The sequence below is a fragment of the Branchiostoma floridae genome, chromosome 16, assembly GCF_000003815.2.
Source record: "Branchiostoma floridae strain S238N-H82 chromosome 16, Bfl_VNyyK, whole genome shotgun sequence".
Taxonomy (NCBI): domain Eukaryota; kingdom Metazoa; phylum Chordata; class Leptocardii; order Amphioxiformes; family Branchiostomatidae; genus Branchiostoma; species Branchiostoma floridae.
The window spans coordinates 14,222,530-14,247,463 of record NC_049994.1 but is presented as its reverse complement, the minus strand read 5'-3'; the positions used below and the strand labels follow the sequence as shown (position 1 = coordinate 14,247,463).

The window sequence follows — 24,934 nt, the reverse complement described above, 5'->3', positions numbered from 1 at the left end:
CAGAGCATTTAGATGCTGTAGCACAGTAAAATCTGTAATGTGTGGTTTATTTGACTTTTCCGTTGTTTCAACATAGTAATGTTGGAACATATTTTGTGATCAATTCCCATTGAGATGTTAAAAAAATGCAAGCGAAAAGCAGTAAGAAGTTGAAAGCCTACAGTATATGAGGGGATAGTACAGTAATTAAAAGCACAGAAAGAGGGGGATGAAAAAATTTATCTTTCTAGACCCACCCCTAACCCAAAATTAGAGAAGAGTACAGTCGTTTCATATTATACCTTAAACATACAGCAAAAAGTTAGAAATTTACATCATATGAACACTAATGAAGTCAGCTAATGTTGCAGTAATTAAAAGCAAAGAATGAGGAGGATGAAAAATGATCCCCCCCTTCTTAAAATAGGTTCCCCATGACTCACTCAGCCTTCCAAAGTTCCAGAGAGAATTGGGTGTTCAGCTTGAGAGGTTGTTGACTGTCTCTCTCTCAATTCTCGTGAGGACCCAGACAGCCTTTTGATCACTCAGCCAGATGTACCGCTGGTATTTTTGCAATCTTTCTCCAAATAAATCTTCTTTTCTACCACTTATGTTTGGGTCATTCCATTGCAATGGTAACAGAGGAGACAGTCTAACACGGCTGTCTCCAAGACCTGTGTCTCTGTTCTTGGATGGAAAAGAAATTTCACCACGTCTGTAAAAAAAAAAACAACCCTGAACTTCCTGACATTAAAGGTGAAAATGTATTTTCAAAACCTTAAAATCACAAATTTACCACTAAAGAATAACAACATGGGCTCATCAGCTACAAGTGGGTTGAAATAAGAAAGTTAACAAAAGCTGCCGACATTCCTGGTTCTACATTTTTCTCTCAACCCATTCTTCTTTGTGTTATATTTAATCCACTTACGCCCCCTCCTCCCTCTGATTTTAGGGACAAAAATCCTCACTACCACCTACACGTAATCCACCTTACAGGTGGAAATCTGGAATTTGTTAACGGAAAGTGTAAAATTAAGAAATGTTGCTGGGTTTAATTTGAACTCTTATCAGTCTACAACTAGTACATAAACCAAACCGAACATATCACAGCTGCAACAACTCAAAGTTCCTAATTGCTCCTCGTTTTTTTTAGGTGAAGCAAAGTCAGCGGAGACCTCGATAAAGAATGTGGCCGCTTCTTGAGCAATGGTTTTTCACAGCGATGATTTTTCACAACCTCTCAAAGTCAGTCACTAGTCATTGTTTGATCAATGTTGCTAATTGCTTCTCCTTGTTTTTTAGGTGAAGCAAAGTCAGCGGAGACCTCGATAAAGAAAGAGGCCGCGTCATCGAGCGAGTACGCCCACCCCAGATTGGAGCCCAGCAGGCCTGGGTTTCCGCACCCACCGCTGATCTCCGAGCACAGATCCACGTACCCCTACCCGTCCTTCGGATTGGACCCCAGGAATGGATATGTGGACCCACATTTCAGTAAGTTTTTATTTATTCATTTGGTTTGGCTGTTCAGCACACACAGCCAGGGCTGCCCAACACTTCCGGTGCAACACTTCCAAAAGGACCCAAGTACAGTTTGGTATCATACTACAGTTCACTTGGTATCCTACGTCAGTTGATTTGTGTGATTGTCAGCACGACATTTTTTGCAATGTCGTTTTAGGCTGTATCAACTTAAAAAAGTGAAGACACAGTTTAGAAATTTTTGTTTTCAAAGAAAATTAGAATGGAGATATTAGAACAAAATTTCTATAACAAACCTAAAGGTATTGCTGAATTTCCATATTCTGCAACAAAGTCTGATGCTATGGCAACATTTCCCCAGATTCCTCACATACCTTGACTGCTTGAGGCAATTTCTGGTGATTCAGACCCTCTCAAAGACATCTGAGAGTTCAGAATGCTTCAAAGAAACTTGGAATGGAGAGAGCAAAGCAAAATTTCTACTTACCATTCCTTCTTTGAAGTTTTTCCAGCATACCTAAAAGTGTTACTGAATTTCCATATTCTGGAACAAAGTTTGTTGCTATGGCAATATTCCTCCAGGGAAGAGCAGCAGGAACTATGGTTAACATCTCAGACATCTTGTGGCCCTTCTGTGTCATTCAGACTCTCTCAAGGAAGCCTCCAAGTTCAGATAACTTTGTTTAAAAAAAATGGAGAGAAAAAACAACTAAAATTTGTACTTACCACCCATTCCTTCAGCACACCCAAAGTACTGCTGAATTTCCATATTCTGGAACAAAGTCTGTTGCTATGGCGATATTCCTCCAGGGAAGAGCAGCAGGAACTATGGTTAACATCTCAGACATCTTGTGGTTCTTCTGTGTCATTCAGATCCTTTCAAGGAAGTCTCTGAGTCACTACAGTTTCCTTCCTCTATGCTGGTCAGTTGACCTGTCAGCCTGTCATGTTTTTCTGCTCTTACTCTGCCCCCCTCCCACAAGGGTGTGGTAGGGGCTTTCTGTACCATGATAAGATTTACTATTGTCACTTAGACAATTGAATCAAACTCTGGTAACATTTCCTTTCTTCCCAACTTTGTTATACATTTTGAAGTTGGTTAAGAAGGAGTTGTTGGTGTTTTGAAAGTGGAACCTATTTGAGAATCTTACAAACCCCTGATTATGTTTTCTGCTGTTGAGTCACTTTGTGAGCAATTGTCACTGGTGGTCGTTGGTGTACATGGGACTGGTTGGTTGTGAAGACATGATGTTACCATAATGCTTATCCCAGAAAAACTGGAGGTAGATGAAGGTAGGTGATATCATAGAAGATCTTTATGATACTCTGATGTGTTAGATACATTTGACATTATGAGAACTGTTGTCAAAGTTTGAGTTTGTTTGATCACAGTGTGAATGTCATAAGATGAAAACTACACGTGTCTACTGCAACACCATTTTGTGAAATTCTGCACATTGAAAAATGATAATCGTTGTTCAACAAATCCTTTTTTATTGTTAAACTTTTTTTGACATAGCTTATGTGTAGCAATGAAACAATAGATGTATTCAATACTCAGCTAACTGCATAGATTATGCTGTTTCTTAATGGTATTGCAAAATATATTTTTCGTCCTTTTTTCTTATTTACCATGGAAATGTTTGTTCAAAGCTGAAAAGTTAGAATTTGTTGTGTTTGGGGACTAAACGAATTGTCTATCATCAGTTTCTTTTTATCCCAAATCTAGTATAGCTCTAACTACAGTATAGATCATTGATTGTTTTCACACATTCACAGTAACAAGCTGTAAGCTTTGTTTGGACAGGTGACCTGAAAAACGCTTCTGTGTTTAACAGCCACTAGTGCGTAGGTCACACCTGCAAAATGAACTAATTGTTGCTCTTTTTCCTACGACTTAATTGGCATTACAACCGTCCCCTGTGACTCACTCATTTAATAGCGCCTGGGGCAAGTTTTTTGTTCGTCTAAATTGCCAAATCCCTCCAAATTAACTGAATCTTTCAAAACCGGTACCAGGTAGTGCTTTGAAAGTTGAATGGTAATACATCTGTAGGCCCCTTCCATACCTATGTTGAAGTTTCATAAATTGTTTAGCTGATGGGTCAATACCCAGTAAGTTGTAAAAATCATGTTCACACTCCACTCTTTATGTAATGAATGAATTATGCCTCACTATTCAGGGAGTAGATCTAAACGGTTTAACGTAATTACGAGATCGTAATGAATGATTGTACGAGCCTCGTACATTGTGTAATGGTTGCTTGTTGAAGTGTAGATTAAGTACCAAACAAGAGTTCGAACATTTGAAAAAAATCTACCAAATAGATTGTTATAGTTGTTACAGACAGTATTTAGGAGCTGGATGTAAGGAATTGTATAAGAAAAAGTTATTTTTCAGAGCTGTAAGCAGAAAGTAGAAACTGAATTCTATCTGTATGATGGCATAAAATGCCATGTGTATATAACTATATTTTACTTACATCCTATTGAAGCAGATACAGTATATGAAGACTCTCATGATAAAGAGCTGAATTTCAGTTGTTATTAATATCTTAGTTAAGGTATCAATACTTATAACATTAAAGCATGGATAATTTACAACAACTGGGCCAGTCAAACCTCACATGATAAGTTACAGAAGAATGAAAACTCCAGTCTTCTTTGATCCTAAGATATCCTGCGGTTTCTATATTAATCATAGATTCTATACGGCCCTCAACAATCGATAAGATGTGAAAAACCACCGAGGCATTCACAATAAGAAAGTTGTGCATTAAACTCTGACCCTGCCTGCATTATCGCTCAGTTTCCCCTGTCTGGGGACAGTAATGCTTTAAAGATGATAGCTATACCAGTATATTAGCTGTCATGTCTGTACTAGTCATAAGATGGGCTCTGTCCTGGGAATAATGCTGATACAATAATGGAAAGAATCAGATTCATACATTTTAACTAGACAAAAGTTCTATGGAAGCATGTAGAATGATAAAACTGCTATCTATAGTTGGTTCTTTAAACAGGCTGAACTAAGTTTTTAAGTATAGCTATACCAGTATATTAGCTGTCATGTCTGGAACAGTCATAATGTGTGCTCTGTCTAGGGAATAAAGCCATTACAATATAGATACACAACACCAACCCACTGAATTACAGAAAGAATTGCAAATATTTGAAACTAGTAAAACTTCTGTGGTAGCACATAAAATGATACAACATTTCTTTTACCTTAAAATGCTAGAAAATGTTGTTAATCTGAACTTGAACTTAAATTGCTGGCAAGTGTTGCTTGACAAAAATAGAAACTGTATGCACTATTTTAGGTGTTTGTGGTGTGAAAGCCTTTATCCACAACTAACAACTGTGCAGTAAAGAAAGTTACATTTTTTAAAGGCATTGGAAACATACTTTGTTGATATCTCTGATTTCTAAAAGTGGTCTGTTAAAGGGTGAAGTGTTTTTTTTAGATTGATATTTGGCTTTAGATGAACTGGTAACAATGTTGTCTAACTGCATCCAAGAGCATATCTTCCAAACTCTTTTCCACACCAGTAATAGTCCGGCTTGAAATGATTTTCTTGTAAATTTTAATTTGCTTTTGACGACACTGGTAACAGTGTGGCACAGCTTCATTTGAGAGCACATCGGCAAAGTTAGAATCTTGTTAAGTATTCCTCTGGTTCATATAAAACTCTACGACGTCTCTTCCGTGCCGTTAAGACTGATAGCTCGTCGGACCTCCCTGGATTCACGGGAAGACCTACCGTGGCGCGTGGGACCGCGTATGTCAGCCGGTGATTGCTCGTCAGGCGTTCGCGCCGAGCCCTTCGCGGGAAAGCGGGAAGTGGATGAAAAGAGTGTCAGGTGTCCGACTGTTTGATGCGCTCGCCGGGGACTCCTCTTGTTAAGAAGAAGATTGCGTTTTGTGGTGGGCTGATGGGCCTACAGGGAAGATCCACTCAGGTGGCAGCTTTTGGAGCTGTTTCCTTTTTTCTGTGGATCATCTTCCCGCAAAGTTATTAGTCGAGTCCTAGGGCTCGATCCCAGAGGAAAAGATAGGGGTATATTTGGGCCAACACTTTAGTAACACTAACAAAAGGTTTTTGCTCTGGCATCTCTGTTTTGTAATGACGATGAGGCGGATGAGCACTTAAAAAGTTTTCGTGGAGACATCTTGATTCATCTTTATGTTAGATTTAACAAGATGAAATGTGAGTACATGTTATTGAGTATATATGTGTACCTTTTACTACCTATTTCTTTGTCTATGTTATAATCTAACTTAAGTAAAGTAGATTTGAGTATAGTATTAGTAGAGTTGAGTCTTTGGCTAGGTAGAAACAGTTCGGGCCATTTTCCCATCATATTTTGATATTGCTACCAAATACTAGATAGCCTTCAGACAGTGCTTGAAGCTTGATATATGCAAAGGTTAGGTGTGACAGGTCATTCAGTGTAATTTAACCAGCTACAGCCGCGTTGCATGCCTACAAAGATGATATGATGTTATGCCAAAGGACAGTTGTTTTTGCTATACAGATACAGAAACAGGGATGGCACAAGTGTGAGACAGGCAATAGCGATACTGCGTGCCTGCATAGCTGATGTGTAATGCCAAAGGACTGTTGTATCTCCTATACTGTATACAGATACAGAAACAGGGATGGCAGGAGATGTGAACCAGACAATAGGCATGTTTCAAACTTGCTACTTCATAGCTCTTGGGAGCTCCCGACAAAACTACAAATGATCATAATGAAAAAGGTTGACTAAAAAGTACTATACACCTACAGAGATAGTAACAGACAATAGACATAAAAAGGCCCTCTGAAAACTTCCCACTCCGCAGCTTTGGGGAGCTCCCGACATACATTGTACTTGTGTAACTACAAATGTTCATAATGAAAAAAGTTGACTTAAAAGAACTGAATACCTACAGAGATAGCAATGACGTGAAACAAACAATAGACATAAAAAGGCCCTCTGAAAACTTCCCACTCCGCAGCTTTGGGGAGCTCCCGACATACATTGTACTTGTGTAACTACAAATGTTCATAATGAAAAAAGTTGACTTAAAAGAACTGAATACCTACAGAGATAGCAATGATGTGAAACGAACAATAGACATGAAAAGGCCCTCTGCAAACTTCCCACCCCGCAGCTCTCGGGAGAGAACAGTTGATTGCACAAACCCGGGGAGAACAATGGAGTAACCTCCTGTTGCTGCGTTATGAACTACCTGCCTCCTGGAAATGAAATTTCGTCCTCAAATCACCGTGCCGTCCCCCCGGCGACACTATATCTCCTTTCTATTGAATTTGATATCAATTTTCATTCAGCGCCGCAGATTGAAGCAAAGTGGAGTATTATTACTCGGGATCTCGACGCCCACCGGGGGACCGGGAGTGCAACGCGAAAATAATGGCGGGGAATTTCGTCGGGTTGCGGCGCGACCTGAGGGACCCGGGACACTTATCAGGGTTAGATTGAACGCAGACAATGGGTCCGAGCGGGGATTGCAATATGGGAGATCATATTACAGCGGTCTCGCGAGAAATACGCGCTATTGGATGCGAGCGATTGCTTGTGAAGTGCAATTTATGACGGAGTTATGACAGTCAGATGAGGGCAGTTAGGCGTGTATTAATGGGATCCTTGTTTAGATGAGTGTGGCGATACCTCATTCCTGTAATACCGCAGAGGTGGAGCACTGCTGGCCTGGGTGGAGGGAGGGAGTTTGGATTGGAACAGATATGAGCAGAGGAAGCTTGTACTAGATGGAAAGGGGAAGTGAAGAAAGTAAGGAATAGAAGATAACAATGTTCAAATTTGAGTTTATTTGCTTAAAGTTTGAGTTTATCTAGTTTCTGAAGCATTGTTTTGTGGAGGGAGGGAGTTTGGATTGGAACAGATATGAGCAGTGGAAGCTTGTGCTAGATGGAAAGGGGAGGTAAGGAAAGTAAGGAATAAGAAAACAGCGTTTAGTTTTTTAACTTAAAGTTGAACTTAAGTTTATCCAGTTACTGAAGCATTGTTTTTTTAATATTTTGTTTGAAGATTCAAGGATCTAAGCTCGTACTAGATGACATGGAAGGTGATGAAAGTAAGGAATAAGAAATGTGGTATTGAAATTTACGAACATTTTCAGGAATGAGGATTTTAAAAGATGCGTCCTCTTATACATTGCAGGAGTTGTTTGTTTTGTTGCTGAATCATCTTTTTTTTCATGTTTTGTTTGAGATTATTTAGAAGGCACACTTAAGTTCTCTATTGCAACTGCTGAAAGTAGAAGGCACTCCTTTTCCCCTGTTCAGAAAAAAAAAATGCTTCAAGTGGTCGCTGTCGGTTCTACCACCAACTGTATGACGTGAAGTCAATACCTGCCAGACTTCCAACCTTGTTTGCAGATTGTTTTGTGGGAGGCCAAATCACCGACGGAGGTCTCGTCTTTTAGAGACGGCTTCATTGTCGAAGTGTCCCCCTCGCGTGATGAGACATCTCGATTCTTATCGACCTCCTAATCCCGGCCATCCATCTTGGAGACAACAAATTTGGTTGTCGGATACAAGCGATGGTGGCCTGTCAATCATGCAGCTCACCCGAAAACTAGGGGATGACCGGGAGGTGACCCGGCCGCAGCCTGGTTTGAAACTGTAATTGTTGCTTCTTGTGGGAGGGTGAACGTCTTTAGCGTCAAATTTTGTCCTTCCTGTTCATTGTTTGGGAGACCATGTTGTTGATTTTTTATGCTAATTCTGTCATTTTATGCTTAAGAAAATATATTCTCAGCAGTTTTGTGTCATGAAGTTACGATTTTTGGACAGATTTAGTGCAATTTTTGTCCATCCCAACAAGAAAATTTCTGTCACAGGACAAAGCGACGGGTCCAAATGACAGCTCTGACGAACGGCTAGATTTATTGTGTATGGCTATATATAGATATAGATCTCTGTGCTAAAGATAACGCCAATGCATAATACTTCCGGATTGTAGACATTGTGTTTGGCCATACATACGTGTAGACAATATGTGAAGACAATGCCTCTTTCAAGTAGAAATGTCTGACAATGCTGAATTCTGTTATGGGAGGATGGTAGAGTTGTTGTGCTCTGTGTTTTAGAGGGTGACAATGTTGTGGGAGCAACCGATCGAGCTAGTTTGTGTAGACTGTCAAGGTTTTTGAAGCAGACTTGGGCCGATCTCTCAACTCAAACAATTGCACATGCAGTGGTGACCTAGATCTGTCTACATGTTATAAAAGCTCTCCAGAGTTTCAAAACTTTGTGAATCAAGATGTATTAAAGTTTCTTGCACATTTGTCCTATTGCTGATGTCACGTATCCGCAAGATCACAGGCTTATAAGATCATTTGTCTGTAACTCTTGCGAGTTTACCTTCTGAAGTGACTGGCCAACAGTATTGATCCTGAAGAAGGCGACAGTGGCCGTTGAAAATTTGATCCACGTATACCTTTGTGTTGGAAGAAAGTTTAGCAAGTGATAAATGTCTTCTTCCCAGAAGTTTTATTTTATCATAACAATGTTGATTTTGTGTTTTCTCCAGTGTCTCCCGTGATGCCGTTCCACCAGCCCATCCCAGTCGACGCACGGACTAACGAGGGACGGTACACATTCGATCCCCACAATGTCTACCACGTACCCATACACAGGTACGCTTGCAATTCTGTTATATGAATAGTTTAAGTCCTTACTGCACCAGACGGTGCATAGGGCAGCACCCATCTCCGTTTCAGTACCCCTGGGCCACACAACTTTGTGCAATAACTACAGCAGGTGGCTAGTCCGTATGTAGTGGTGTGTGTTGTACTTTCATATTCTCTCCCAAATGCTAAGCAAAGAAAGCAGCATGTACCATGTCTTTAGTATGACTCGGCCAGGGATTGAACTCACGACTAAAACAGTAAACAGTATAGAGCTTTGTCAACAATTATTTTGTTGAGGAAAGCAAAATTATTTGTCATGTGTTTGCTTGCCTTAAACTAATCCGTTCTGACTAGATATTATCCTAGCCTGTATAGCTTGTGCTAGTTAGGGAATTTAAGTTTCATGTTAGTTGCATCAGTAGATTGATAATCACGATTCCATTTTTTCTTTCAAACAGTCCTCCCTTCGGCGGTAGCCCGGTGCTGTCAGACGTCTCCATGTTGCGGCTCACCCCCCACAGACCGCACAGCGACCCGACCTCCCCCTTACACGGCCCCCATCCTGCCTTCAGGCTAAACCCCTTCTTCAGCCCTTACCATGGCACCCCCCCTCTGTCTGCCCTGTCGCAGGCCAGGGGACTCAGTCCTCATGATGGTGAGTAGGGGTTAAATGATTATTACCTCCGCCAGGTAATAAAGAGAAGGTTATGTTTCGGTTTGTTTGTGTGTGTGTCTGTGAACAGCATATCGTAATAAGGCTTTTACAGTATTTATTAGCAAGTGTGACTTTCCTAGGATCTCAGGCAGCGTTAAATGGGTCTCGATGATATTTGGTTTGTTTGCAGGTGGGTAGAGGTTGAGAAAATGAAGTTCAACGTCAATGATGGGCCCCCTACCGACTTTCGAATGTAATGCAGCAGACCTTCCGGTTTTGATATCGTTATTTTTATGGTAAAGATGTCTACATCTTTTGTAAAAGGAAGCAAACATACAAAAAGTTTGCCAAGTCCCCGTCTGAATTCCGGTGTCATTTATGTCCATGTTTTGGAACAAATGTAAGAAAAGTCATGTAAGAAAAGTCCCATACTGACAAACTGCCATCACTCCACACCAAGTCAACATTTGAATTCTGGTTTCATTGCCTGTCCAAATTTGAAACCAAATTTGAAAGTAAGAAAAGTCCCATACTGACAAATTGCCATCACTCCCCTCTGTGCAGGCATGACGGCAGCGGAGTACTACCACATGGCGGCCATGAGTCAGCAGCGCATGTACAGCGACATGCCTCCCCTCAGCGGGGGTAGCGGCAGTATAGCCATCGACCTACCCACCGACGGTAAGACCAGTGACATTACCTTCAACTTCAAGCAGATGTTGGGGTGGAAGATAGTAAATTTGTTGCGTTGAAGTTTTGTAACTTTCATTCAACACGAGCAAATTGCTAGCCTGATTTAATCCTGCTTCTATACAGCCTGCCCATCATTGCTGGGGGAAGGGGCCAGTTACAGCCTGGACAGCAGAGTTTGTGTTACACAGACTAGCAAATTGCTTACCTTGAATTCTTCGGTCGCACATCCGTTAAGCATCTTCAGGAGTGGTGATTCAATTACTTGTGAACGTGTGACTTTAGGGACATGTGATTCGAGTAATGAATTATAATTGCCTGGCAAGCGATATCAGCCCCCATCTCTTTTGAGTGTACTCTTATGTAAATGGCCTCCCGTAAGCTCTGTAGTTTCTGACTTTGGCTTTTATGAGTATGACAGCTACCACCCCATCTGTAAAAGAAGCCAGGCAGTCGGAAAATGTTACAAACTTCCAGCCAACATCTACTTGGAGATTACAGTAAGATTCCTCATTGTCAAAAAAGACAGTGCCTTTGTAACAATTTTGCTCAACACAGTTCTTCAGCCAGTAGGCATGCTATTAACATGTGTGACAAGACTAACCTTGTAGCAGTTTGTATATTTTCCTAAGGGTTTTGGGTGAAGTTAGTTGCCAGAAAAAGCAGTCCTCAGTGCCAAGTTGTTGCCTCGCAGTTTCGTGTGTCTGTTTAGTCTGAAACAGGGTCCTATGTTCTCAGTAACGAAATATCAACTAAAGGTGGCATATCCAGAAACAACCCCCTTCTTTGATTCATCTGTTTTCATTGAAGATATCCCAAAGCTTAGTTTCACTTACATACGTACAATTGTAGAATTGTCGGTATCAAAAGAAACTTTGGCATTGATACAGAATATATACAAAACAGCAATTAAAAGTATGAAGCTTGAAATTGAATTCCACTAAAACAAATTTATGCTGATAAAAATACCTTTTTGTAAAGGTTTACAGTTTTCTGCTTATCAATTGCTACAGGTAGTTTTGTGTTAACCTTTGTGGCACTATCAACTTTAGCTAAGTATACATTATATATGTAATGTGCGACATGAATATACAATACGATAGTTTGTGAATTTTAAGATAAGCTGCTTTTTTAAAGTTATCCTTTTTGATCTATAAAAAAATCCCCCATAATTAGCAAATGTGTCAAGTCACCCACCCAAATCCACTTCCTGTACAAAGCAGCAATCTCAAACTTGTCACCTGAAAATGTCATGTAAAGTCCCTTCAGGGTCAGCCCTTACAGACTGAATACCTGGTAATTATGTCCGACAATGGTTGGATTGACAGGAGACAACCACTGCACCTAAGTCTGGGACACACTGTCTACTGTGCGGATCTTAGACTGATCCGTTTTCAATAACCTCTTGAAATACTTCTTGAAATTCTGAAGCTTGTAGGGTTGGCTAGATGACAGCTAAGTTGCTACATGGTGTCGAGTTAAAGAAACGTAACTACCTAAGGAGGTTTTAACCGTTGGTGTACTAAGGTTGTTGTTTGGCACCAAATTCACATTGGTTATGGGGTTGGGCAGCAAGGAGAACGTTCAGCTTAAAAGCTACAAAATAGAGGAATATTTTCTTTACACTTACAAGTACCTAACTTGTAGTTGGCCCATAATATATCATTTAGATTACTAGTTTGCCATGAATTAATGCTGTTAAAACATCAACTTTACCCAACTTTTTAGATAGACACTTCGACAGTAGTATCCAGTATATTGTTACACTGCTGCTGGGGTCCCCGACACGGGTAGGCAGCAGTCGGCTAGTCTTCATACCACACTTCCAAGTGGCTCTATCCCGTGGTTTTTTTACTGGCATGGCAAAATGCCACATCACAATTGACGGATGTACTTCTTGTTTTTTCAGGTTCAAGGTTCTCAACGCCAAGAACGGCGGCGCGGCACGGGCGAAAGCGCGCCCTGTCCATCTCCCCGCTGTCCGGCGAGTGTCTGGATCTCAACTCCATGATCAGAACGTCGCCAAACTCTCTTGTTGCATTCATCAATGGCGGCTCACGCAGCGGCTCGTCGGCGAGCACCGGGTCCTACGGTCACTTGTCAGCAAGTGCTATGAGGTATAGTGTTTAACTTTGGATATACACCACAAAATATAACTACGTCTGAACTGCAATATCCAAAACGAAAGAAAGATGGGAAAATTTTTGATTGAAAAGTACCAGTCTTTGCCAAGTAATGAGCAGTCAATCACTGCTTCTGACTTAGGATATATGCCACAAATAAAAATGGACCACTGAAGATGGGATGTTTCAAATGAAAATCAGCATTATTTGTTAAGGAATAAGTAAGTCGGTTCTTCAGTGACCTTAAGATATACAGGTAGAACAAATGACTTGAGAAAACAGTGGATCATAAGTTGTCAAAAGTCTATGGCATCCCCCTGTCTCAACCAAGGGATGCGTCAAATCGCACAGTTGCTAGTGTAACTTACAGATGGTGTATCTTATTACTTGTTTGTCTAACCTTCTTTGACAAACTAAGGTGTGGTTACAAGGCCCTGGAGTATATGCGCACATGCAAGTGCATGAGATGAACACAGTTGGCTAAAGGATCGATATAGCTCAAACTACTTATTTCACAAAGCATATCGAAAGTGTCCTTAATCAGCATTTTTATCTCTTTACTAGCATATCAAAACACTTGTCTTTAATCAGCATTTTCATCCCTTTTCTTGCCGACAACAGAACGGAAAGTGGCGCTGAGTCGAAGCCCGGAACCCAGTCCTCGGCAAACATGCCGTTCAGCGCGCCGATGCCCATGTTCCCGTACCCCACCTCCCCCGCCATGCAGCAGTTCCACAACAGGCTGATGCGGCAGAAGAGCCCCTTCCACTTCGGGATGCCCCACGCATCGCCGTTTGCCGCCCCCCTCCCCGCGGGGATGGCCATGTTAGCGGCACAGGGGGCCATGCCTCCGTCCTCCTCTGCAGCTACACACACTGAAACAAAGGCAAGTCTTGGAGACGCCTTGTAAATACAGTCAAAACGGCATAAGAAGACTGATATAATCTGGTCAATATGGAGAGGTATTTGCTATTTGCTGTAGACAAAATTGCCGAAGAAGACCAATTTAAGTTTATGTGGATAGGTGTTAACTTTATACAGGATTCTTGATGTGTCAATGCCAAAAATTATCTAAGTGATTACCAAAAAGTATATGTTAGCTTGGTGGTCTTTATGTGAAGGTATTGATGAATGGGGCAAGTCTTTCTCCCTTGCAGCAAATGGCAAAAAAACCAAGGACATGGTAATCAGTACCAGGAAAGAGGCCAATATACCCTTTCCTCCCCATCCTACAATAGCTGGTAATGAGATTCAAAGGGTCACCACTTTCAAGCTACTTGGTGTTCACATTTCTTACGACCTCACCTGGGATGCTCACATACAATACATGCTGAGCAGAGTCCGACCGAGGATTTACTACCTTTGCATCGCTAAGAAAGCGGGTCTCTCTGTAGACGTCCTAACCCAGATTTACCTGACGTTTATTAGACCTATCCTCGAGTACGCGAGCCCTGTGTGGGGAGGATTGCCAAAGCATCTTTCGGACTCTCTTGAATCTGTTCAAAAGCGGTGTATGAGAATCATTGGACTTCCTGTTGACTCTATCCCAACACTAGCTAGTAGACGTGAGAGAGCTACACTGAGAACTCTAGAACATATCCTTCAGGATGAGTCTTCTCCTCTCTGGGCATTCTTAACCAGGTCCGCGGACACTCACTACGGTCTTCGTAGCAGAAGACCATATTGTGCAAAAATGATAAGCAAGACTAAAAGACATGCGTTATCCTTCATTCCACGCGCATTAGATTTGTTGTATGCAAGTGGCCACTAGTGTCCGAAAGTGTATCCTAGAGACTACTAGTACAATGTTAGAGACTATTAGTACGTCTGTGTTAGCCTAGCTTCTTTTCAAACAATATCTTTGTGTACTAAACTGTCGGAATACCATGTATGCAGATTTATGCAGAGATTCAATAGCCTAGTTTTATTCACGATGTTTGTTCTAATTTATGTATGTGGAGATAACCCACAATTATTGTAATGTAACTCGCAATTCAGCTACCAAGCTGCAATGTTTTACAAATAAAATCATTCAATCATTCAAGGTAGTCACTTGTAATTACATGTTTGACTGTAATCTTGTCAATTGGTAACCTTTTGAAATTTGCATAGAAAAATGTAACAGTGATAACCGGACAGTACTGACTGGTTCAACTTCACAGTTGGATTATATACTGGTTTGCATGTATTGAATCTTGGTAAACTCTCGTTAACCAATGCGATGAACCAGTATATTCACACAAACTAAAATATAATAGTGATCTTACAGGCTAAGCTCTTTGTTGAATGTGTTAATTGTTGCCAAGTCACAACTCAACGGATACTCTACAGTCCTGTTAAAAGGATCATACTCTAGATTCTATATTCAAGATGTTTGATGCTTTCTGCACACTGTAGGCTGGGGAGCCAAGTTCGAGCATCGTCAGCAGCACCATGGAACCGTCGGAAAGCAAGCGCTCCAAGGTCAAGTACGAGGGTTCGCAGGGCTCTCCGGACGACGTGCCTTCGACGACATTCCCCGCAGAGTCCCGGTCGGAAACGAGCATGGCGGAGGGGACGAACGAGGACGCGGAACCTCCAGTGTACGAAACCAACTGTCACTGGGACGGCTGCAGCAAGGAGTTCGATACGCAGGATCAGCTAGTACATGTACGTTGGTTTACACTGGATTATATCATAAATTCATCTGTATTTGCTAGTGTCCAGCAGGCCTGCCTATGGGGGTACAGATCTTTAGTTCAACTTAGTACATTTAGCTAGGAGTTTGATACGCAGGATCAGTTAGGACATGTACGTTGGTTTACATTATAAACCTTAGTTTACATTATACTATTAATTCATTTGTATTTGCTAGCCTCCACCAGGCCATGCTATGGGGTAATGGATTATAGAATTCAAACCCTTTGGTAGCAAAATTCCCCTGGAAAATCATTCTCCCTATTACCCAGTATAGTTAGTCTCGTAGAGTTTTTGGGAGTTTGATTTTTCGTGGTAAAAACATTAGTAGATCATTGCCCTATTCAAACAAGATGAAAAGTTGAACATACCAACTGAATCAAATTTACAGTACATGTTATGTGTCATAGTGACTTTTACTGATGTGTATTGTAAGTGTAAGCTTATAGTGTTATTATTAGTATAAGCTCACAGTGTTATTTTACGGTTATGCTTTGTTGTTTGTGTTGTTGTTTGTTGTTTATAAGTTGTTGTTAATGTGTGCAGCATATCAACAATGATCACATTCACGGTGAGAAGAAGGAGTTTGTTTGCCGGTGGTCGGAGTGTACGCGAGAGCAGAAGCCGTTCAAGGCCCAGTACATGCTGGTGGTGCACATGAGGAGACACACCGGAGAAAAGCCTCACAAATGCACGGTAAGAAACTTACCTCACAGTCCCTTTTATGTTGATGTTTCAGTCGAGTTTATTTTTAAAATTCAAAAAGGAAGAGACAATATAGATATGGCTTATACGCTTATATTACATTGCAATAATGGGAAAAAAGACAATGAACAGTATAACACATGAGAAGACACACTGGAGAAAAACCTCACAAATGCACGATAAGAAACAAGCATAATGTCACACAAATATGACTCTTTTGTTCTCAGAGTCAGACAGTTCTTGGGCAAATTTTAGTAGTAAGAGACAGGGCTTGGAAGAGTTCTGCTCCTCTTACAGTCTATTCTCATGTTGGTCTGTCAGTCAAGCATTTTTTTTTACAATTCAAGAAGTAAGACACGAAATTGGTATGGCTTCAAGTTGGTATACACTGATATTTCATTGCAATAAGGGGAAAATGGACAATAAACAGTATAGTTTATGTGTGTCAGTCTACTATGGCATAATTAACTGTAACTTTTGAAACCGGATGAATTTTTTCAGAAAGATTTTCTTTTGATGTAAATTGAAGACTTCTTTCTGGTTTGACCAATTGCTGATTTGATGCGCTCGTAAGGTCACGTCACATAGGTGATTGGTCACTTGAATTCAGAAGAAGACATAAAACATTATCCCAGACTACTTAGAACCATGTAAAGGGCATAGTATTTTGGCAGTGACAGACCTCCCAAACCACCCAAGCAAAAACATTGTCAAGTCAGACAGCAGAACAATGATGATTGAAGGAGGTCAACGCCCCCAGTCATAAATACATGCAGATATTTATGTATGATATAGTAGAGAGAGTGGAAACGGTCGGTCACTCCCGAGAATAGCGCAGGACATGACTGGTGCATTCCTGGGATGCTTGGTCCAGGGTGGACGGGGTTTCGGTCGCATGTGTCCACTTGTTGATGGAGGATGTGTGTATGTCAAAGTTGTGTTGGTGCAGGCTATGTCGTTTGTGGGTCACACACGACATGTTTTCTCCACTTAGGTCTTCTCTTAGAACTTAGATCAGTGTTGTGCAAATTCTTCCACCTCCTTCAATGTTTGGAATCCCAGTTTCTCCTGTTAACATTTCTTTTTAATGATAGTTATTTGCAAAATCATGCCTGAAGGCTAATTACATGAACATTCTCAAGAGACAAGGAAAGAGTACATAACATTAATGTCTAATAGTAATAAACTGAAGTTGTATCTATTACTGGATTTGACTTCTTCTTAGAAGTATTTACACTTCAGATATTTAGGTGTTCAAGACAACCCTAAGAATATGTCTAGCATCTGCTGAATGTGTAAGTTTAGAACTTCTTTCTTTGAAGACAACAGAGAAAAAAACTTTGCTAATGTAGAGAAATAAGTGCCAGCTAAATACATGTTGTACCTCAACCTGGAGGGTGGTTTCTGTCAGCGAAGACCTGTCAAAGAAGTAGTGACATTTTCAGAGTGGGCAAAGGTTGGGTTGTCTGTAATTATCTAAATGGGGAACATCTTTTACAGCAAAGCCTCAATTTGGCTATCAGCAACGTTGTCTGGTGAATAGATCAATTTGGAACACTGCCATGGGTGTAACTGCCCACTAACAAGGTTAGCTAGCAACCTGGGTTCTATCAAAGACAGACCACAAAGAGCTAAGAACTGAGAGATCTCACAGTCTCTGGCTTTCTTGAATTGGGTGAAAGAAAAAGACAATTTTACAGTCGTAGTTACCAGATGGTAAAACGCACCCTCAAGACAGTAACGGCGCACTTACTTACGGCCGTTTAATTGACGGCACATGTGAGTGTGTGTGTTTCGACCAATGGCAGAATAGCTTGCATCCGTCCAGCTCACTTCAACATGTTGTGGGCGGAGCCTCTGTGTTCTTCAATGTGGGTGGTCCACTTTCTGACACCTCTGGTCACAGACCTCCACCATCGATGGTAACCTTCCCCAGTTTTCATTGAAGTCTTAAAAATGTCTGGAATTCTTTAGACCTCGCTCCCAATTATTCTGTAGAAATAAAACTGAGCAGGGCATAGCGACGCCCCTAGGGCAAAACCTTCGGGCTGGTGTGCTAAGATTTAATAGACCATTGTTTGATGTATTATGGCTTAATGGCCTAATAGGTGCTTACATGTGGCATTCACACTAACAAAAAGGCTATATCTACAGCGACTTTGTATTCCAGCCAAAACAAACTTAAACTTCCTAACCAAACATGTGTTTTGGGTCCAAGTCTACCATATGGAGTATCCAAAACAGTCTAGCTTTCTAAGTAAGTTTGCAGGTGAAAAAATAGGTGTTTGGTTATTTAGTGTTGTACAGTGTTTGTGGTAGTCTGTCTGGGGAGTTGTTTGAGACCCTTTTCCCTTGTGTGGTTTGTATCAGTGTTCTAGCCAACCTGAAATGATCCCCCGGGAAAATTTTGAAATCTAGACCCTCTGAAACGCAATTTCTTCCAATTTCTTATATTTTGAGGGGCAAATTTTGCTGGTAGACTTAGCTTGGTTCAATTAATATCTTAACATGTTGATTTTAGAATCATTGAGCCAAAAAATTTTAGCTGGGGACGGAATAGGCAAATTTTTTTTTCCATCCCCAGCGTCAAAATTCCATCAAAGGATGTATTTGTGGTAGTCTGTCTCTAGAGTTGTCTGGAACCCAGCTCCCTTGCGTGGTTTGTACAGTGTTCTAGACAGCCTAGATTTTTTTCTGTCCCTTAGATATTGAATGGAAATCCTGTCGGAAGGCCAGACCATCCTAGAGGGGCCTGGGATTATGCTCCATTGGAAAAATTTTGAAATCTAGACCCTCTGTAATGCAATTTCCTTTATTTTGAGGGGAAATTTTGCTGGTCGACTCAGCTTGGTTCAATCAATATTTTTATATGCAGATTTTTCTTCATCACGGAATAGGCAAAATTTTTGTTCGTCCCCAGCGGCAAAATTCTGTCAAAGGCGGAAAGACGCTGGGTAGAACCCTGGCCTTTTATGTGCCCACATTGTATGGCTTGTCCGTCATGACATTCACTAGATGACACACACCGGAAGCAGCTAACTGGATAATGGAGTTTCCAGGCAGCTGTACTGTTGTAAGCACAAAGTACCGACCATTGCTAGCATGTCACAAAGGGGTAAGCCTTCAAGCAGTGAAAAAGGATGGCTATTGAGAACAAGCAGTTTCACTTTCAGTCCTTATATCTCTTTCCCCGGACAGCCAAATTGTCCTGTTTACAACTTATCAGCTTTCAAAACAAATGTCCACTGCTATCTCCGTGCACAGTTTCCAACTTCTTAGTTCATTGCCTTGTAGTGGTCTTGTGACCTTGCTTTGACCAATCTCGTTAAAAAAGAAAAAAAAAATAAGTATAATGATTTGCATAGTGAGTGAATGATTTGAATTAAGATCATCAAAATTGTTTTAAAAAACCTTGGTGCTCTCTTGTGTGAGGCAGTAAGAAAGCATTCAGTAAAGTTCTGTGAATGTTACGACTAGAGTGTGGTACAGAACATTCAAGTCCAGATTCTGACCAGGTTCAGAACTTTTTTGGTTCTTATTTTCCTTGGACCATTCCAGCAAGGCTTATCGAATTTATTCTGCACTTGCACCACCACTAGGGCACCCAGCCTAGTTATGAGAACAAAATTTGGTGCTAAAAAGAGAATGCATGTAGAATATTAATATGCTATGCTATGGCATTTTTGATGGATGTAATTATCATCAGTTTATGCTTAAAATCATTTACTATAATAGCATCTTATACTGAGCACTGCACTAGAATTTTGAGTGTGTAAGAGAAGCCATATTTCATCATAGGTAATAGAAACAGCCATTCAATCTCTCATATACAACAAAGAGTTGCCAACCAGATGGTATTGAAAACAGCTACCTGGGGACACCTGATGCCAGTTTAATAGCTCCACTGTCTCAGCCAAATAAAGTCATCTAAACTTCATCTAAGCTTTATACTCCATATTGATACTGGCTGCCTGCTCCCATAGGAAATCATGCCTCAAATTTCCCTGCGGACCCTTCCTGTATTACCTGTAAGTCACTATCACAAATGATAGACTCACTTGCCTCCAATTTCGATGTGATTCGGCAATTGCCGCGGACCCATGGGGTCCTGATCCAAGACCCCAGAGCCCCCTCCTAGTGGTGGAGACAGATGAGGCGGTGTCATCAGGTCAAGTTGGGCCGGAAAATAAGGGATAAGGGGGCTTTTATGGTTGAATAGAGGAGGGGAGGGGGGCGGGCGGGAAGTGATGATGGATGAGAAGTAAAGTATGGATGAAGATTACATGGCTTCTGGGAGATGGGGCAAACATCTCATGGTCTAGCTTAGTTTCCACAACCGCCTCCTATACATCATAACGTGATCATTTAGGATCAGTGCGCAACTGTGTTATTATGTGTAGTATTACTAGTAAGCTGCCGTGTTTAATGTCTGATGGAGTTATGTGGTACTAGAATATGCTTGGTTCAACTTTAATGGTGTTCAGGTATTTACATAACCAGTGTAGGAAGCCAGGCAAAAAGTTGGTAAAAACTCTCCTTTCTTTTCTATTACTATTAGTGCACTCAATATATGTCTTCAAGTTTGTTGAAGTTATGTGGTACTAGAATATGCTTGGTTCAACTTAATTAGTGTTCAGGGATATACATAACCGGTATAGGAAGCCAAGCAAACTGTTGGTAAAAAAATTTGAGTCTCTTTTCTTAGCTTAGTTTCCACAACCACCCCCTATACATCATAACGTGATCATTTAGGATCAGTGCACAACTGTGTTATTATGTGTAGTAAGCTGCCGTGTTTAATGTCTGATGGAGTTATGTGGTACTAGAATATGCTTGGTTCAGCTTTAATAGTCTTCAGCTTGATACTATAATCAGTACAGGAAGCCAAGCAAAAATTGGTCAAAAAAACATGTGAGTCTCCTTTCTTTTGGATAAGTGCACTAACTAAATGTCTCGAAGTTTGTTGAACAGAGTCAATCTCTTTATTGGGATAGAAAGTTGCAACATTTTCTGTCCAGACATTCCGTCATTGTGAGGAAAGGCTGCTGATCAGAAAACATTCTAAATTCCCACCCCATTGTGGAAATGTAATGTTTAGCATTGGTTAGATACCCTGCCTCTGGGTCTAGAGTTTGGAAGTTCCAATCCCAGCTGCTGTTGTTACAGAAGTGTTTCAGTGGTCATTATGCTTGCAGTAAAGAGCTGCATGTAAAGGAATTTCCGCCGCACAATGAACCATACTAATTTACCATGTCTTCCCTGTCTTGAACAGTGGAATATTAGCTCTTCAATGAACTAAACCTGACTGAAATCACTTTCCTTTCCATTTTCCCATCGTCTGCTTTGAGATAACAAAAAGTAGCCAAACTGAGATCATATCGAGGGAACTCTTTTGGTTCCCTCGAGGGCAGAAAAGTTTTTGTTGTTCATAATTGGGGAGGTTTCTGGTTCACAAAAGGCCCAATCTTGGAATCCTAACCCCATGAAGCGACGGCCATTGTGAGCTGACAGCTCGCTGACATATCGTGTTTTGTGGACCCCGACTGTTGTAATTGGGTGTATTCATCTGTAGAAGATGGTCAAAAATAATGCCCGGCTTTGCACTCCGTGAATGGCCTGGTCATAATCTTGTCTCTTGGACCATACTGAAAGCTGCTGTGTCCGATATGACAGGAAGTAATGGAATTCTTTTATTATCTGTGGTTTGGTGCTTAGGGCAGTAAAATATTAATGCGGTTATCCCCCCTGCTGTGTTCATAGTAGTATCTTCCTATAATCTTTCTCTATATTCTTCTTATACCAAATATCAGCAGGAAATAATGGCCAATTTAACCTCTCCAAGATGCATAACGCTGTAGCCAATTTTGGTGCTATAAAAAAATGAAGTGAAAGTTGAAGTCTAACCATTCAATTTCTGCGATGCCTTGTTAATTTTTGTGAAGGCTGAAAATGGTAATAACAGGCAAAAAAGTTTTTAAGAATTAACTGGTGATTAGTTCCTCATATAAACAGTGGATACAGGAGGTAGAAATACAGAATCTGATAAAACTGACGAAGAAGACAACCCAGCAACAGGTGGTTGATAAAGACATCATTTTGTGCTTGTGTTGATGAGGAAAATTACATGAGAGACCACCAAAAAATTGGTCACATGGGCCATGTTGTCCTTATATACATGTAGAGGTGGTCACTTTTACAGGTTTGACTTTTGTAAACTAAGTATCAACCATTGTCATTGGGCCATGTTGTCCTTACTTAGGTACATGTAGAGGTGGTCACTTGTACAGGTTTGATCAATTGACTTGACTAAGCATCGACTGTTGTCATTGCAGCTGTTGTAATGATTATTCTGTTCTTCTTTTTTCCAGTTTGAGGGCTGTAACAAGGCGTACTCTCGGTTAGAGAACTTGAAGACCCACCTCCGGTCCCATACAGGAGAGAAGCCATACGTTTGTGAACATGAGGGGTGCAACAAAGCCTTCTCCAATGCCTCAGACAGGGCAAAGCACCAGAATAGAACACACTCCAATGCTGTAAGCTCCTCATGTTTTGTCTATTTGTAACTAAGAACAACCACATCAAGTGTGTATAAGCAAAATTTTAAAATTAGATTGCCTTAAGTTTTTTTTGTGAGTCATCTCACAGTTCCAAAACTGCAAGGGATTGTGAGTAAGGTCAGAGGTTACAGAGCCATGAAAAGTAAACAAACATCTATATGGAAACAAGACCAGATGAAGAATTGTTTACAAGTAAGCCGGAGGGGGCTTTAACTTTGACCATAGACTACAATGTATCACAATTGCACATGTACACTTAGAACTAGCTCATTTCTAATCATCATCATTGGTATTTGTAATTAAGATGTAAGCTATTGTTGACTAAATGTGTCCTTTCCCTCTATTTCCCAGAAACCGTACGTGTGCAAAATCCCAGGCTGCACCAAGAGATACACCGACCCCAGCTCCCTTCGAAAACACGTCAAGACGGTCCACGGTCCCGAGGCGCACCAGACAAAGAAGCACAAGACACTCGGACCCACCCCTCGGCCGCGGGACCCTCCCTCCGAGAAACGGGACCAGGACTCCGTCAGTTCGCCCCCGGACAGTAACGGTGTCCACAGCAGTACGACAAACCCAGCCGCTTCTCAAGGCTCTCCGGGACAGAAACCCACCGAAGGCCACAAACCGGTAAGTCTGTTTTTCGCTATAGCAAAGGGAACAGTCTTTTTACAGAATATCCTTGAATATCCACTCCAGTCTATTCCGATGATTTCAGGGTGGTCACTTGTTTGAAAATCTTGAGAAGCAATTCAATCCAGTGATCTGAAGTGACTTGTTCAGAGTGGATACTTGGCAGTGTTTTCTGAAAAGACTATCTAGTGACAAAGTTACCCTTCCTTTGAAAACTCAAAATGTTTCAAATTTCTGTCCAATGCTTGGACTGCTTTAGGCAAACAAAGAACTATAAATGTAGATGCAGATTTAGCCTTATTATGGTTCACTAGTGATTCTGCCTTTTTGTGTTATTGATAAAGCATGGTAGAGAGACGGTAGTGCTTGAGTTTGACAAAATTTATATGACTGTACTTACCACAGAGAAGCAGTTTCCTCACATTTGTTTTGCTTGTGCAGTTTTGCATGCTTTTTTACATCCTATGAACATGCTCTCTCTCTCTCTTCATCATCAATCTACTTAACCATACTAACTTTTCTGAATGTTTAGTGTAGTTTTTCCCGTAACATACTAACTGCTGAATGTTTAGTGTAGTTTTCCCGTAACACATGTCCTTGAAGTTTTTACAGACTTCTTTGTGACTGACTGAACTAACCGTGTGTCTGTGTCTGTCTCTCGATAACCCAGTGTGGCTTTCCTTTTGGTGACAAGGAAAGGGGTGGTGGCAGTTGAGGTACCTCTTACCAGTCTAACTGTTGCTATGTCATACTTGTTAATTGTTACCCCTTTGATTTGTTCCGATACTGAGGTTTAAAAACATTGTTACAAGCAAACGATCACCCAAGTACTATTTGGGCCTGTCTGATTGAATGAATGATTTCTTAGTCAAGATTTGTAATTGTTAATTCCCCAAATCACTAAGCTCAAATCAAGGTGTGTTTAGAGCAATTAGTAAACTTTTACTCAAGGTAGTGTACCTTGTATTTATCTCATGTTTTGTGGCCAGGGCTGTCTCCAGAATCCATCCCAAGACCAAAATTTGGTTGTCGTGATGTACAAAAATTTCAACCCATCCACCCCAAATATCTTACCTTTATGACTGATAAAAGTGTATTTTCTTAACCTTAAAATGATAGATTCGGCAACGAAAATAAACAACATTGGCTTTCAAACGTTGAGCAAAAACATTGAGAAAAAAAATCCTCCAATGCACAAATGTGCCAAAAAAGTTATTGCAATCAATTGATTTTTGATATGCTACACATTTGAACTTTGAAAAAGATGAACTCACAGTATCTCATTTTCACCCCCCCCCCTCCAGACCGGCCAGACGTGCGATGCCCAACAGTCCGTGTACGGGTCGTCCCCTCACCACGACAGCGGCGTGGAGATGAACGCCAACAGCGGGAGTCTCCCCGACCTTTCAACCCTCGACGACCAGGTCATCAGCGACAGCAGCATCAGCAGTACTGTGCCCACGTCGCGCGCCTCGGGCGTCATGGTGGCGGCACGACCTGGGCTGGTACCGCGGGCACCACGCATCGGAAACAAACCCTCGAACCAAAGAAGACGGATGCGACTCAGTAGTGGCACCCCCGGTCCGACGTCCCCACCCCGATCGGACTCCGTACAACTACCTCCTATCGAAAAGACAGGTGTGTACTTGGAAGGACTTCTTTGTGATGTAACACAGACCTTGATATACACAAAGTTTACTACTGGTAGTGCATATTTCACTGTCTATGATTGTCCACTCATGGTTTCACCTCCTATTGAAAAGACAGGTGT

The 24,934-nt window shown here is 41.1% G+C and overlaps 1 protein-coding gene across 3 annotated transcripts in view; it reads left to right on the top strand.

Moving 5' to 3' along the window:
- Positions 1-24,934, top strand: part of LOC118432747 (zinc finger protein GLI2-like) — a 60,771-nt gene that overhangs the window by 31,097 nt on the left and 4,740 nt on the right. For all 3 annotated transcript variants that reach the window (XM_035844357.1, XM_035844358.1, XM_035844359.1), the window contains 11 exons: positions 1,285-1,473; positions 9,025-9,130; positions 9,583-9,779; positions 10,344-10,460; positions 12,379-12,586; positions 13,214-13,478; positions 14,990-15,241; positions 15,815-15,964; positions 22,342-22,506; positions 22,882-23,160; positions 24,468-24,801. In XM_035844357.1, the coding sequence (XP_035700250.1) occupies positions 1,285-1,473; positions 9,025-9,130; positions 9,583-9,779; positions 10,344-10,460; positions 12,379-12,586; positions 13,214-13,478; positions 14,990-15,241; positions 15,815-15,964; positions 22,342-22,506; positions 22,882-23,160; positions 24,468-24,801 (2,262 nt within the window). The remainder of the gene's footprint in view (positions 1-1,284; positions 1,474-9,024; positions 9,131-9,582; positions 9,780-10,343; positions 10,461-12,378; positions 12,587-13,213; positions 13,479-14,989; positions 15,242-15,814; positions 15,965-22,341; positions 22,507-22,881; positions 23,161-24,467; positions 24,802-24,934) is intronic.